Below are 17,216 nucleotides of genomic sequence, written 5' to 3'. Positions count from 1 at the left end.
TCTTGTACATTTCTGTCTGTATCAGTCTGTATTATATAAGTGATATACTGTACATTCATATATAAGTGCTTATATCCACAACATTAAGGAAATAAGTAAATGATTAAAGACTTGTATTTATCTTTGCAGCAGCAGGTAATGTTGACTATTCACCTGCTATAAACACATTAAACAGCCTCCTTTCCCATACATGCATGAAAAGGTTATTTATACAATGGCCATTTATCATACTGCAAAATACAAGTTGGCTGTACACAATACCTAAGGTCATAGAATATATATATATATATAAACCATAATTCCACATTTGTAACAAACAAATATTTGTACAATTAGATTTTATATTAAACTAATGAAAACAGTGAAAACGCAAAATGTAGATACTGTGTAATATATCTATCTTATTGTAGGTGTGATTTCCTTGCTTTTTAAAGGGGAATTGTAATCAGATGAATTATAGGAGATGTATAGTAAAAAAAATAAATAAAAGCCTGATGTCAAGTTCTCCGCTGAAAAAGAACCCAATCTTCAATATACATATGATTTTAAAAATCTGTACCATTTTTGTCTGCTATTTTCCCATTTGTTTCACTGCTCTGATTACTGAGTGCATCATATAATGCCATATCAAGAAGTAATGATAATGACTCCTGTTGGGTGCACTGCATTAGCCCTCCACTATGGGATCCACTGTTTCGCTGTATGGTAAACTGTAAGTCACCCTCTTGTTGGTGGCCAAATCGGACAAAGACCTTGCCAAACAAGCAGAGCTATCAATTTTTGAACCGTTTTTAAGTCATTGGTCAACAAACATTGCTCCTTAGCATACTGAACCTTCTGCAGGTAAATGTAATTGAATGTAACTGAAGATCCAATTCAATAAACATTTGTCTGCCCTAATTATTTGCAACTGTTTGTTTTCAGATGTGCATGTGTTGTTTACTAATCTAACCTTGTCTAGCCCATGACAATCTTGTATTTTAGAAGGTCACATTTAGAAAACTTCTCAAGCCAGCTTTTCAGTTCCAGTCATTCCCAGCATTAATACCTGCCTTTCAGGATATTACTAATAATCACTGGTGCTACTCTCTTACATAGGCACAACAATAATAAGTCTTTTGCTGTAATGTGAATTTCCATATCTACCCCCTAAATATTTAACAGAACCATCATCGGTATATACAGTATATATCCCTTCTTACACCTCATTTTATTACAGATACATAAAGCCTTTTATTTTAAGCTTGTTTACCATATTAAGGTGACAATAATGACTACTGTTTGTGTGAATGAAAGATGGAGCTCACCTTGCTTAAATCTACAGAACTGCTGTTCTCATGACTCCCCCCATTTTTAACATCCAGCGTAGAGGGAGTAGGCTGTGGCGAGACAGACAGATCTGTTGGGGAGAATTAAAAATTAGGTACAGAGAAGATGGTTTGAAAATTGTTTGTGTGGGTGGGTTGGGGGGAACAGAAAATCAACTATGGGGTATATTTATCAAAGAGTGAAGTTAGAGATGGCAACTGTCCACTAGAGTGAAATTTCGCCACTCTCCATTTCTATGGGATTTTGAAAGGCGTATTTATCAAAGAATGAACTTTCACTTTCACCCATTGATAAATACTCTTTTAAAAATCCCATATAAATGAAGGGAGAGTGGTGGAATTTCACTCTAGAGGACTGCAGTGATCTCTAATTTTACTATTTGATAAATATACCCCTTTGTGTCACTTTGTTACAGTATTAAAAATAGTTTTCAGGTATACAAATCTAAATGTAATTTGATGGCAGCAATCAGCCATTTCCAATAAAATGTAATTTGTCTTTTTGCTTAAGGGCAATTCCTTTCTGAACATTCCTTACTTTAAATTTTGCCTCTGACAAAGTAAAATATAATTTTTCTAAATCAAATTGAAATATGTTTGTTAACAAAAAGGTAAGGACAACATGAAACTGACTTACTATTCTTGTCTAATAAATGGGGCTCAGATTGCTTCTTCCCAACCTCAGCAAATGAACGCACCATTGGTATAAGGTTGTTGCGTTTCTTCTCAATTTGATGGTGGTGCTTCTTCAGAAGAGCTTCTTTTACTTTCACACGGATGTTATCGCCTAATTCATTGGCTGAATCTTGATGGTCCAATATCATGTCTGCAAATACAAAGAAAAAGTATTTGAGTGTTCAAAAGTATTGAAGCCAGTAGTATTTGAGTGATTCATAGCTTGGTAGAATACTTTTGCAAATACAGCCCTACATTGTTCTTGAGCTACTGGCCAATGGCAAGTCTAATTGTCCAAAAAGTACACGCAAGTGTTTCCAAAACAAAATTCGTTCTGTTTGCTAGGATGCAATCACTCCAGGTGAAGTCAACTTTCTTTATTTATGATTTTCTATTTTTTTTTCTAAGAATTTGATATTATTTCTCTAACATTTCTCTCTCTATCCAGGCATTTTCTCACATAACTGATTGTCTACTTAATATTTCCTCAATCTTTAGTCTCTAAAATCCACTTCTAATGTTTATTTTATGTTCCTTCCACATCCTCACTTAGTTTTCACCCCCTCCTGACTCACTTTTTGCTTCCCTTGTAATATCTCTTTTATATCAACTACCATTCCACAAGCTTTTATCCCTGTTCAGATACTTTGTCAAATTCAAATTCATTTCTTTTTTTGTTATAACTGCCATTCTTTCTGCAGACAAAGAAGAGTACTGTTGAGCAGCACATCATTCATGTCAAAGAAAAAGGCTGTACTAGATGTTAATTTCACTAAGATTTTATACATGTTCAGTGAAACACAAGGAAATGCATTATTCATGTTCATCGCAGAAAGCTTTATTTGTCTGCAAGCTTGTATTGTTACTGTATGTGATTGAGTGACCATACAGTTTTCCTTAACAAAATGTAACTAAAAAAACCAGACACCACAGTATAAATGAAAATGGTACAATGCACACCAGCAGAAGATAGCCCTCTTTTATCTCACTGGTCACAAGCCATTATTAAAAGACCAACTTTTATCTATGATTGCTCAGAATCTATAACATACATACGACTGGTCAGGATTTTTAGCCAGCCAGTAAGTTAAATAATTGCCATCTTAATACAGTTTCCATAGGATTTGTTGATATAATTCAGATTAGATTACATTTAGAACAACATTTTAAAAGAAAAAAACCGTTATACAGTCTGCAAGATTTTATTTAATAGATTAGAATCCAATAGCATGTGCCTATGGGGCTCATTTACTAAGCTTGAGTGAAGGATTCGAATGAAAAAAACTTCGAATTTCGAAGTATTTTTTTGGGTACTTCGACCATCGAATAGGCTACTACGACCTTCGACTTGAACGATTCAAACTAAAAATCTATCGACTATTCGACCATTCGATAGTTGAAGTACTGTCTCTTTAAAAAAAATTTCGACTACATACTTCGGCAGTTTAAACCTACCGAGGTACAATGTTAGCTATGGGGACCTTCCCCATCACTTTTCTAACCTTTTTTTGATCGAAGAAAAAATCGATCGGTCAATTAAAATCTTTCGATTCGAAGGATTTTATCGTTCGAACGAACGATTTTTACTTAGATAGTAGCATTTGCACTAAATCCTAGTAAAGGATTTTACTTCGAGGGTAGTAAATGTGCCCCTTATAGTCTATAATATATATCAGAAGAATTTAAATTCCTGCTCAGGAAATATAAAGAATAAGCATACATTTTCATTGTGAGGTAGCTGAACATGCATCTGTACTAAGAATCATTAACAGACTTCCAAGCAATGCAATCTACTTTTCTGAGTCTATCTGATTAAGTCATTTAATGAAATTGCAAAGAGATGGCTATTCCGTGGTAATTGTGCCCTCTGCCTGAATTCTCCAGAGGAGGAAAGTGTCAGAGATGAACTCTGGGCTCCCTGAGGCCATTGTCCACTTACTCTAGAAACTGCAGCACACAGTATGATTTATATATTTGCTGTTGGCATTAATGCAAAACCACAATTAAGATTGTGATAGCATATTTCGCCTAAGCATTAAACCCCATAATCATGTCTCTTTTCAATACTTTCGTATTTTGTAGGTCTCTGATCCAATTAAAAATGGATCATATATTCTCATTTGCTTATGAAAATGTAGAGTGTGCTAACCATACTTATTTTTAATAATGCACTTCAGTTTAATGAATCACTCCCACTACCAGAGGATATAAGCAGTAATGGGCTTATATGGTGGGGTCCCAAAAACCTTAATTCTGCTAACATTTATAAAAATAACAATGGTGAAATATATTGTTGGTGGCTGAAGGTTATGTATTTATGTATATATGTATAGTATATATACAATATGTGTGTGTGTGTGTGTGTGTGTACATACACACATACTGTACATGAAGGCTCGCCAGAAGGGCCCTAACATTGGTCAGTCTTGAAGCACTTCCATTAAAGGAATTATTCAGTATCAAAATAAAAACTAGGTCAATAGATAGGCTGTGCAAAATAAAAAATGTTTTCAATATAGTTACTTCGCCAAAAATTTAATTTATTAAGGCTTGAGTGACTGGATGTCTAACATAATAATAGCCAGAACCAAACTTCCTGCTTAGTTTCATCTGATTGGTTACCAGGCAATAACCAATCAATGACTTGACGGGGGCCACATGGGTCATAACTGTTTGCTTTTGAATCTGACCTGCATTCTAAGGATCAAAAGCAAACTCACTGAACAATTATGTCCCATGTAGCTCCTAGTCACTGACTAACTCAGAGACAACCAGTCACTTCAGCCTTTATACATTACATTTTTGGCTAACTAACTATATTAGAAACATTTTTTATTTTGCACAGCCTATCTATGTACCTAGTTTTTACTTTAACACTGAACTGTTCCTTTAAACAGTCTCTACAATAAACCATTGAATATTTAATTTGCAACCTTTTTCTAATAACAGCACAAAGTACAATCTATATTATATAGAAATATAACATAAAATAAGCAATGATACAATTTAAAGAGCATGTTTAAGGAATGTGGGTGCTTATTTCAAAAGCTTATTTTGCACAATGATTCTATGTGTAACTAAAAATTAAGGGGATAAAACAACATCTTGATCAAGCATGCTCCAGCTCTACAAATTCAAACCACAAGCAAAAGTCTTCCTTTAATACATCAGTTTAGTTTGACCAGAAGATTAATCACTAAACACTACATTTGTACACCAGAAATTCATATTTTGACCACCACAACCATATACAAAAGTACATCATGAAAATGTCTAATGCAAAGCTGCGCACTAATGAAGAACTTGCATTATTATATACAGTCATGTGCAAAAAGTTTGGGAATCCCTCTTAATACTTGGAGTTTTGTTTATCATTGGCTGAGCTTTCATAGTAGCAACTTCCTTTTAATATATAACATGCCTTATGGAAACAGTAGTATTTCAGCAGTAACATAAAGTTTATTGGATTAACAGAAAATATGTACTATGCATCATAACAAAATTAGACAGGTGCATAAATTTGGGCCCCCCAACAGAGATATTACATCAATACTTAGTTGAGCCTCCATTTGCAAATATTACACCCTTTAGACGCCTCCTATAACCTTTGATGAGTGTCTGGATTCTGGATGTCGGTTTTTTTGACCATTCGTCCATACAAAATATTGCGCTGAATTGTAGAACGATGACCATTCTCACAATCCTCTGCATATGCCGCTCCTGTATTTTTCTTGGACTGCCAGACCTGGCAGCAACTGTGCCTGTGGCCTTCCACTTCCTGATTCCATTCCCTACAGTTGAAACTGACAGTTTATTGTAGACTTCCCCTAAACCATGATACTGAACAATCTTTGTTTTCAGATCTTTTGAGAGTTGCTTTGAGGATCACATGCTGTCACTCTTCAGAGGAGAGTCAAACAAACTTGCAATTGGCCACCTTAAATACTGTACCTTTTTTCATGAATGGACACACCTGCCTATGAAGTTCAAGGCTTAACAATCTAATCCAACCAATTTGGTGTTGCCAGTAATCAGTATTGAGCAGTTCCATGCATTCAAATTAGCAAAATTACAAGGGGAACCCCAAATTTTTGCACAGCCAGTTTTTCACATTTGATTTAATTTCATACAACTTAATACTGCTTCACTAAAAAATCTTTGTTCAGAAACACTTCCTGGGAAATGAAAGACAGGCCACTGTTATCTTTTCTTGTTGAAAGTGGAGTAAATTATTATGCAGGCTGAGAGGGATTCCCAAACTTTTTCATATGACTGTACATGAGTTAGCCAACAAACAGTTTGCATAAAATGTTTTAACCTTCAATCCAAAGAGGCAGAAGCAAAAAATAATCATAAAAGAAAGAACAAAGAACTGAAAAACTATGAACCTGCTATTTCTTCTATGGTGTTTGCACGCATATCCAGCTGAACTGTTCCATTAATGATGCAGCTTCTTAATTCAAAAAGGCTATGCAGGGAAAGAGTAGCCACATAGGGTTTACTCCATCGTTCACCTCCATCTTCAACATCTTCCTCAAACTTTAGCCACCTGGAAAATTGGAAATGAAAAGTGTTGAGGTTTAATTTCAAAGAACCTGTAGACTGATATTTTTCCTGCTGGGTGTGCCGCTACCCATAACGCAATCTATTATATTTCAACTAGCCATTGCCCTTGTAATATAAAGCCATCAAAAGCATCTCAAAAGATATATTACAAAGGCAGAATGTATCTTTATCAGTAATAATATTCTACACAAACTTTTAATTTCTAATGTGTTTTTTTTGTTGACATGTTTTGAGCAATAAAATGGCAACAATATGAATACAATTCCAATTTATTTTACCTTGCTGTCTCTTTCCACTCTGTGACCTCACCCTCTTTAACACAAATCTCATCCAGTTCAGTAAAAAGTTCATGGGGTACATGCTCCTCATCATCCTCTGTCCCAAGGATAAATTGCACTCGCTGGGAAGGTGTATCTGAAAGGGGGAAAAAACAAAACAAATTAAATTGTAAGAAATGGCTGATACTGTTGCAGTGGCAAATCCCTGTGGATTTGTTTGCTTCACTGTTCTTTTTTGAATAGGAAAGAAGTGCCATGAATATAGACCAAGAAGATGTTCCACAACCAAATGATTTCTAGTCGATAACCTGCAGTGCCATCCAAGTAGCATGTCTGTAAATAACAATGCCTTAATAACAAAGGGGCCAAAAACACTTCAAGTTATTGGCCTTCCAGAATGAACCCCAACTCTTGTGGCCCTGAGTTTGATTAACTATTTACTATATCTGGCACCTGGCTTTAAACAATGGAATCATTTATCTGTCTCCTGTGAGACTGGAAACTCATTAGTGTGAATAAAGACGGCTGCCATTATTTCTATAAAATGGTTTAAATCCCACAAATGACAAGGGAGTAATGTTATATATGCACTAGGCTTTACCTTATTGTCTTCCTTCTTCTGAACCAAATTCTTCATAATATCTCCCTTTTACTTTAAAAACCTGTCCCTATTCTTGCTGTTCCCAACATAAGATGGTGTGTCAATGCCATGGAGCCATTTGGGGTACAGCTTGTAAACACTGATTTGAGCTTTTGTACACAGACATCTATGACTTGTTATTTGGAATGGCAATGCCATGTGGCCATTTTGGACACTGTATGGTGCAGCTTGTTAACAATTCTTGAAACATTACATAAAATAAATCAAAAACCTGCTGTAAATTTAAATATGAGTACAAAGAAACGTGTTACATTGCTTTTCTGTTACAGAAAAGTAATGTAACATAGATGTAAATTTATACTGTAGATTGGGGGTCCCCAACCTTTTTAACCCGTGAGCCACATTCAAATGTAAAAATAATTGTCAACACAAGCATGAATAAAGGCCCTGGGTGCCAAATAAGTGCTGTGATTGCCTATTTGGTAGTCCCTACGTGAACTAGCAGCCTACAAGAGCCTCTGTTTGTCAGAACACAAGGTTTTTATGCAACTTAAATTTGTCTCTAAGCGAGGAATTCAAAAATAAGCACCTGCTTTGAGTACTGGGAGCAACAGCCAAGGGTTTGGTGAGCAACCTAAAATAATGGTTAGGGGTCACTGCTGTAGATCATATACTGTGCTTACTGACTATATTCTGGAAAGCTTTTTTTTATGTTTTTGGGCTTAACTACCCATTTTATAGTCCAGTATTTGGGCAGGGCCACGGCTACTTCCAGTGCTTAATGTGCCATCACAATTTTAGCAGCCTGAAAACATGCTCGCAGCAGCCCAAAATTTACTTTAATTTAATGAAAGTGGCAGTGCTCGCCAGACAATAACAGCACAAGACAGACACACAGATATTTTTTTCAGTCTGATCATTTTACATGTGAACTCAAAGGCTGCAACTCAAACTGTGCTGACTGGAACACAAAGCACCTAACTTAAAGCGAAAGTGAACTGTGTTCTTAGGACCACTCGGAACAAACAACAGTCAACTTCTTGTATCTATAATACATCTTTTCCTTATACAGTTATAAATAATAAATCACTTACCATGAGCTGATGAATCATCATGGCCTTCTTCTTGAATAACTCCTTTCATTCTATCTCTTTTTCTGTGTTTTTGTCCATGGGTGCGATGATGTCTATGACTCTGGCGCCCCGATGGCATTCGCACTCCCACATACAAGGTCCTGTGGCCTTCAATGAAAATCACATACATCAATAAAAGAACATGCTTTTCTCTTAATTATAAAAACTATAAGAATACAATAATAGAACATATTTGTGAAAAATATTTATTAAACATCAAATACTATTTTGGCACATATTTATATTGGTTACAGGACCCATTGAAATTTCTAGTCATTGATTTTTGTTGTGGGTAGATCCAGTAAAACAACTTTTACAGGTATGGGACCTGTTATCCAGAATGCTGGGGTCTTCCAGATAACGGATCTTTCTGTAATTTGTATCTTAATACCTTAAGTCTACTAGAAAATGTAAACATTAAATAAACCCAATAGGCTGGTTTTGCTTCCAATAAGGATTAATTATATCTTAGTTTGGATAAAGTACATTGTTCTGTTTTAATATTACAGAGAAAATTTTAATCTTTTTTTAAAATTCGGATTATCTGGATAAAATGGAGTCTATGGGAGATGACCTTTCTCTCTTTAAAACCCTTTAACTGGGTTTAATGAATCCCATAGCTGTAAATCAAAACAAACTGGAAGAGCAGAAAGAAGAGCAGTTCAGGTTCAGCAGTACATTTCCATTAGCTCGACTTACATAATTGTAGCATATTGTGCTGCTTATTAATTATGATGTTTCAGAAATTTAGCTCTCAGGTCAGTAAATGTTATGTGTGATGTTCTAAGACGCAAATTGATTTTGTAAATATACAAGGAATAGTGTTTAATAAATTTAGCCACCAACGACCAGGAAGACAAAAGAAATTCAGTTTATGTTTCCATTATACAAAATAAATTGCTAAAGGGAAATAAACTAAAAATGGAAGCTCCAGAGTGGGAGGATGATGCATTTGTATGTAGGTAATATGTTCTTTTCCACCTGGCATTTTCATTCTACTAAACAAATAAAAAAGGCCATTAGGCCTACCTAGCAGACAGATAATAAAGAAAATATGTAAGGTACAATGTTAACACAAAATAAACTAAACACAAACAACCAACACTGAAATACACTAAACTTCTTAGCTGTTTTCTTTGATCTTGTTCAGGGTGTTTTCAGAGCCATAATTAACATATATATTACAGTGTATAATGTTGCTTTTCCCATTTATTTATGCATTATTTAATACATTTCATAAAGAAAGACCTTTGTACTTGCACTGGTAGTCCCTGGATGTATATACTGTATCACCAATTAGGAATTCAGAAAGCTTAGCTTTTCTTTCTTAAGATAAAATAAGCATACCCCATGCCAAACCCCCGAATCCTTCGCAAAAGAGTCAGACGAATACCGAACCAAATCTGAATTCTAATTTGCATATGCAAATTAGGGGTGGAAAGGGGAAACGTTTTTTACTTCCTTGTTTTTTGACAAAAAGCCACACAATTTCTCTCTCCTTCCCTAATTTGCATATGCAAATTAGGATTTGGTTCGGCTGGGCAGAAAGATTAGGCAGAATCAGAATCCTCCCGAAAAAGGCCAAATCCTGGCTGAATCGCGAACCAAATCCAGCCCTGTATATATATATATATATATATATATATATATATATATATATATATATATATATATATATATATATATATATATATATATATATATATATATATATATATATATATATATATATATATCTATATATATATATGCAAGAAAACACACCAAGAGGTAACACAACAATATATACAAACACTATTTCATAGGAAATCTAAATCTGTGCATTTTCAGGAGGTATAATAAAACCTACTCTGAAATAAAACCACAACATGCAATAAATACGGCAAGTGCTTGCACTGGAGGAAATACAAATATAAATACTTTCCTTCTGTATGCAATCTATGTTCTTTAAATAGATGCTTGCACCAATGAATAATAGTGGTATTAAATATATCACAAGAAAGATCTATACTCATCTAAATAGAATTATAACCTAGCAACCTTTGTATTCTTCAATTACTTTACTGCTGGTTAATGTACAAAAATAAATCATTATGCACGAGCTCAGTGCATGGTGCTTGTCTATCTATAGTGTATAAGACTGCTTTGCAAATGAGACAGAAACTCATTACCACACTGATTCCCTATTTGTAAAGAGTATGAAAATATCACAGACTTGTCATCATTAAGCCTGGGGACCTATAAGCAATAAGGAATAAATTGTAAGTTGCATCAAATGAAATGTCAGTTACATTATGCAAATGAATTTCAAGACAGGAATAGCTTGGTGCAAAAGAATAAACCACCCAATAAAAGCCAAGCTTTCAGTTAAGCAAGCAGTTGGAAACAGCTATGGTACACTAGGGTTCATATTTATAAAGAAGTGCAATATACAGTGCTGTGCTGCTCCTTATACTAATGATCACAAGCTTTTAATAAAATTGTATTAATGTAATTTCTACAAATTATTACAACCCATGCATTTAATTCAAAGAAGTTCTCAAGTCTAGTGTTGTACAGGTACGGGATGTTATCCAGAATGTTTGGGACACGAGGCTTTCCGGATAACTGATCTTTCAATAATTTGGATCTTTATACCTTAAGTCAACTAGAAAATCATATAAACACCAATGAAACCCAATAGGCTGGTTCAGCTTCCTATAAGGATTGATTATATCTTTGCTTTGATTGTGTACATGGTACTGTTTTATTATTATAGAGAAAAAGGAAATTATTTTAAAAAATTTGGATTATTTGAGTAAACTAGAGTTGGAGACAGCCTTTCTGTAATTCAGAGCTTTCTCGATAATGGGCTTCCAGATTACAGATCCGATACCTGTACAAAACTTCAGCATGAATTGCAGAATAACTCTGGAATTAACACTTCTATTAACACTTCTATTAACACTAAGGGGCAGATTTAGGGTCGAATTTCGAGTTAGCACCATAGCTTTTAGTATGATAAACTCCCATGAATTTGAAATTGGAAAAAAAACAACCAATCAAAATTGTTAAAAAAAAAAATAGAATTTTTAAATTCGGATGATTGGGATCAATAGAATTTGAATTGAATTTGAATTGAATTATAATAGAATTTGATTCGAGTTTTTTCCACCAAAAAAAAACTCGATTTTCAGGATGTCTCCAAATAACTCCAAAATTATTTCAGGACATCCCCATAAAAAACTTGAATCAAATTATAACTATTCCCTAGTTGAATTACACAAAAAACCCTCGAAAATTCAACTTTAATAATTAGAAATTTGAATTTTGAATTTTCAATTCGTCCCTTGATAAATCTGCCACTTGAAATATGACATTCATTTTATGTTTGAATTTGTGTTTTCTTGGATTAACACATATCCTTTATATCTCGTTCTATAAGAATCACACCAGGTTCCTACTACTGGCAGCAATTTAGAATAGCTGTCAATAGCCCAAATACACACACATCAGCACCATGTGGCAACCCACTGCCCAGAAGGCTCAGAATTACAGAAAGTCTGTCTCCATTTTATCCAAAGTTTTAAAAATGATTTGCTTTTTTCTCTATAATAATAAAACAGTACCTCGTACTTGATCCCAACTAAAATATAATTAATCCTTATAGGAAACCAGACTATTGGGTTTATTTAAAGGAGTTGTTCACCTTTAAAATAACTTTTAGTATGATGTAGCGAGTGATATTGTGATATACAGTTTGCAATTGGTTTTTATTATTTGGAGTTTTGGAGTTATTTAGTTGTTTTTTTGACCACGCCCCTTTTGCAGGCCACCCCCCCTAATTACCATGCCCATTTTACAAAATTTGCCAGGTTATGAAAGTTTGAACACATTTCTGTAGTTTTTATGTTTTATTACAGTTTTACTAATGAAGGTGAATTGCCCTTTAAGCTGAGTCTAACTTCTCCCAAGGGACAAAACTGTTACAAATGTATTTTAAGTATCTATTCTGGGCTCTCTGCCAAGAGCCAATTAACTTTGTATCTCTTTTGGTTGTTCAGCGCAGAGAAATTGGGACTTTCCAGTAAAAACACAGGACTGCGGGTTGAGCTGTCAAAAGAGGGACTGTCCCGTTCAAAACGGGACAGTTAGGAGGTATGGCAATCTGTTTTTTATAAACATAGAGAGGTACATAGTGGTACATGATTGATGAGACCCAATTGCAAACAAAGCTGCAGTAGACAGGATTGCCAAGTTTTCAATTTAGAACATGCTTCTTTTTAACTTTGGTTTTACTTTTCCTGATATTTAGGCTAAGGCATAAATTGTAACTAGGGAAAGCCTTTAAGTTGTTTCTTTCTATTCTTTTGCAAGCATGTGAAGCTCCCATTCAATGCAATAAAGCGTTTCCATACTGAGGCCGCAGACGAAGTTGCAGGCAATTTACTAAGCGTAGCCTTAAAATTAGTTGCCTTAGTGACTTTTGCAAACAAAGTTTGTGCAGATTTCTGAAAGGACTTTGGGGTTATCTAATAAAAGGCAATAAGGGGGTTGTTTACTAAACTCAGATTTTTTTTTATAAAATTGGATTTTTAAAAAATCATGAATTTTTCATAATTTATTAAACCCCGAGGATGGAAAAGTCAGAATCTGAAAATCTGGCATCTCAGACCTGTCGAGGTTGCATTTAAGTCAATGGGAGAAGTCCCAATGATTTTTTGATGTGTGCTGGGTTTCGTGCAATTCCCCCGAAGTTTTCGGGTGAAAATTACTGCAATATCACACAGCGCCCTCTGTTGGTTATACGAAAGATTAACAGTGATGGCAATATCACACAGCACCCTCTGCACATGGTAGTTTGACAGTGGGACAATGCACACAGTAATCCGTTTGGCAATTCTCTGTCACCATCAACTTTGCAAAGAAGTCCGGTTGATCGCTGGGGCGGAATGTGCGCTGCTGGGAGACAGGGCTGTAGTTGTGTCTAGGCTTATACTCGAGTCAATAAGTTTTCCCAGTTTTCGTAGGTAAAATTAGGTACCTCGGCTTATACTCGGGTCGGCTTATACTCGAGTATATTCGGTAACCCCCTTAATGTAAATTGTCTCAGAATATTATATCTATATCCTACTAAAAGTTAGGCAAACAACCCCTTTAAAATTTTTACATTAAAAGGGGTAGTCCATCTTTAAGTAAACTTTCAGTATGTTAAAGAATGGCTAAGCAACTTTTCAGTTGGCCTTCATTTTTACTTTTTTTATAGTTTTTGAATTATTTGCATTATTCATCTGACTCTTTCTAGCTTTCAAATGGGGGTCACTGACCCCATATAAAAAAACAAATGCTCTGTAAGGCTACTTTTTATTACTCCACTTTCTATTCAGGCCATTCTTATTCATATTGCAGTCATTTGGACCCTGGCAACCAAATTGCATGCATTGCAAACTGGATAGCTGCTGAATAAAAAGCTAAATAACTCAAAAATACCAAATAATAAAAAATGAAAACCAATTGCAGGTGAACAACCCGTTTAAGGCATCATCTGTCAATTACGGATAAAATCATGTTATATTATTTTTGTTATTCATTACAGCCAACATATGCAAAATAATTTTATCTGTGGCTATGTACATGTCGAACCTTACCTTCGAGTTCTTCTTTTTCATAGTGAATATTAAGTACTGAACTCGTTCCACCCTGATCCACAATGGCCTCTTCATCAGATCTCTGTAAAACAAAACAATATTGTTGTTAATAGTGTTGTTAAATAGTGGTGTTAAAATTCTCCATTTGTGTAAAGGAGTTTCCTAATGAGCCCAAAGGTACTGAACAAGATGCTTTCAACACCTACATAGAAAGGTTTGCTTTAATGCTCTTTATAATAGATACAAAACACTGTATTTAAGAAAAGAAATAACATTCAGGTTGCCATTACTCTGCTTTAACATGTAATTTATGTATACCCTTAGTAAGTTTGCCATTGAATTTTCCTTATTACTGTAAAGCTTCACTATTACAGATGCAGAATCCCAATTTGCACAAATATTGAAGGAGAAAGATATCCCAGAGTTTTATAGCACTTTATGCAATTATGTGACTAAAATGCAAGGAACCCAAATAACTGCTGACCTTTCCCTGAATTGTACATTTTAGAGCTATAAATCATGTTTTTATTTAAAAAATTCTAAAAATAAAAAAAAAGTCTTCATCTAAAAGCTGTAATAGTCATGTAGAAGTCAATGGGAGCTGTCCTTTGCAAATGATACAAATATTTCTTTGCTTTTAATGTTTTTTTTATTTGTAATTGCACGAAAATTGTTACAAAAATGAATATTTAAAGGTTTCTGTATTATTATTTAAATTCATTCTGAGTTATTTTAGTTTGGCTTGGTTTGTGCTTTTTGTATTCAGTTGTTTTAAATAAATAAGTATACATTCATGCTTTCTTTAAAATGTGAGTTTAGTAGTGGTTGAAAAAAACCTCTTAAACTACACAATATTAAATTCTGATAAATAGTCCTCACCAGTCACCATATATTCAATTACGAGTTATGTACTGTTTCCAAAAAACAATCTTACTCTTCACTAACCCCTTCTCAGCAATCTGTCTCTGCTTGAACACCAATGATTTTAGAGCCAAATGTCCATCAAAGAAAACGTTAAAGCCTTTAAGTGGAAAGTAGCACTATTTTTTCAGAAACTATGTATCATTTTAAACTGATTACATTTTTGTTTCATAATAGCTCCCAAAAAGAAAATGTCTTAATTGATCCAAACAAATTCAAGGTGAATGGTTATATCAGTTTTAGAAAAACACATCATTTAAACACCGATACTGTAAATAAGCATTAACTAATGCAATCATTTATCTCGTGTGTTTACAGAATTGACACTGGATGGAGAGCGAGGACAGGGATTTTTAAATCCCATCACCAGTTAGAGATGTCAATTACTGGTGATTGGTCCTAGATTGCTAGTGGTTTTTGGTTGCATCCTAGCTCTTTATTTTTTCCTATATTTGCATCTGCAGAACTTCAAATAAGAAGGCAAGTATAATCATTGGGTGCCAAATGCTAACACTAGTAATGTGTGGACCAGCCCAATACCCATGGGTCGCTCAGGTTTGGGCCAACACATGCACAAAGAAATTGGGCCGTGTACAGGTTCGGGCAGAGCTCTTCCTACCAGCCATCCTGCTCGCAACCTAAGTATACGCCGCTTCCGAAATTTGTTTATAGATGTGTGTCTGCCTGCCCAGACCCTCTGCGACATCAGAGACAAGGCCGGGTAGGGATATAGAAATGGAAGTAGACCGGCGGGTTAGGGTCAGGTGTGGGTGTAGAGTAGTGGGTTAGGGTTGTGTGTGGGTCAACAATTTGTCAACCTGCACATCACTACTAGGCATCCCCCAGTAATTACAATAGCTTACCTAATACCGGATTTTCTTGCTTTTCACTCTACTGCACATGCACACCCAATGCAAAGAAAAAAGAAAATAACATTTTTGTCGTGGTTACACAGAAAAACCACCCTTGGGCCACTGCAGGCAGGTATTTGTAAATAGGAGAATTGCCTTGGGTATTAGGTAAGACATAATAATTACTGGGTGGGGGGGGTGCCTAACATTTGGCACCCTCCAGTGATTGAAACTTTTCCTGTACTGCTCAAAGCTATTTTTGGTCTGTTTTTGACCTATGGTTTAATTTCCCAGACCGTGCTTACTACTTATTTACTTTTTTCTGGTAAACTAAAGATAAAGTTTGGGGCACCAAAATACAGCACTACCATTACTTGGATCTGAAAAATAAAATACTACAAGCCTCCTCATTCAGATGACTGAATAATAATTTCAGTTTAATCATAACATATCACCGTTTCTTTGCCACTTTACCTCAACATACTTGAAATAGTTCACTAAAATCCCTTGGTCCTTCCACATTAATCTATTCCAAGTTTATAGATGGTGTCTGAGTCACGTTATTGAACTGATATAGCATGAAAATTACTTCTCCTGCTGGAAAGTCAAATCTTTTATTAATATGATTGTACGATAATTGCTGATTCTGGTTTTTTTTTTCCATTTTCTTTGTGTGTGTTTGTTTTCTTGTTCATCTACAAATTATGATATGTAAGGATGCACCAAATACTGTATTCAGTTTGAGATTCTGCCAAATATGAGCCTTTTTTCAAAGAATTCAGATTTAGCAGAATCCAAACTCTTAAAAGTATGTGACTTTAGACCATGTGACGAATCTTAGTCACTGGTGGGGGGGGAATGCCTAACATTTAGAACTATGGGGTTATTAATTATTTGCTTGCATAAATACAAATGTACATCAGTAAAATCAATCAAAATATAGGAACTCAGTACCATTTTATTACTTTGACATTACTACTTGGCATTTCACCAACTGGAGGAAACGTTTGAGGTTTTCTAAACATGCAATGAAAAAAATCCAAGCAGTAAGCGTTACTAATTTGACACTTTATAAAGGGGCCCTATGTCATTTCGAACTCTTCCAACAATACTGAACTTGATGAACTCCTTTTGCAGATGGATATGTGTATGTCAGAGGAAATTTCTGTACTTGCTATGATGCTATGTATTATTGACTTTCACATCACAAAGACTCATTTATTTAGCTTTGAAATG

General features: G+C 34.8%; 1 protein-coding gene across 1 annotated transcript in view; it reads right to left on the bottom strand.

The window, feature by feature from the left end:
• Nucleotides 1-17,216, bottom strand: part of slc4a8.L (solute carrier family 4, sodium bicarbonate cotransporter, member 8 L homeolog) — an 89,655-nt gene that overhangs the window by 30,144 nt on the left and 42,295 nt on the right. The window contains exons 2-7 of the mRNA XM_018247501.2: nucleotides 14,209-14,290; nucleotides 8,543-8,689; nucleotides 6,848-6,983; nucleotides 6,392-6,552; nucleotides 1,966-2,154; nucleotides 1,308-1,399 (exon numbers count right to left, since the gene is read on the bottom strand). Coding sequence (XP_018102990.2) covers nucleotides 1,308-1,399; nucleotides 1,966-2,154; nucleotides 6,392-6,552; nucleotides 6,848-6,983; nucleotides 8,543-8,689; nucleotides 14,209-14,290 — 807 coding nt within the window. The remainder of the gene's footprint in view (nucleotides 1-1,307; nucleotides 1,400-1,965; nucleotides 2,155-6,391; nucleotides 6,553-6,847; nucleotides 6,984-8,542; nucleotides 8,690-14,208; nucleotides 14,291-17,216) is intronic.

Source organism: Xenopus laevis, chromosome 2L, assembly GCF_017654675.1.
Source record: "Xenopus laevis strain J_2021 chromosome 2L, Xenopus_laevis_v10.1, whole genome shotgun sequence".
Lineage (NCBI taxonomy): Eukaryota > Metazoa > Chordata > Amphibia > Anura > Pipidae > Xenopus > Xenopus laevis.
The sequence above is the reverse complement of the archived record's forward strand: the minus strand, read 5'-3'. Positions and strand labels throughout refer to the sequence as shown.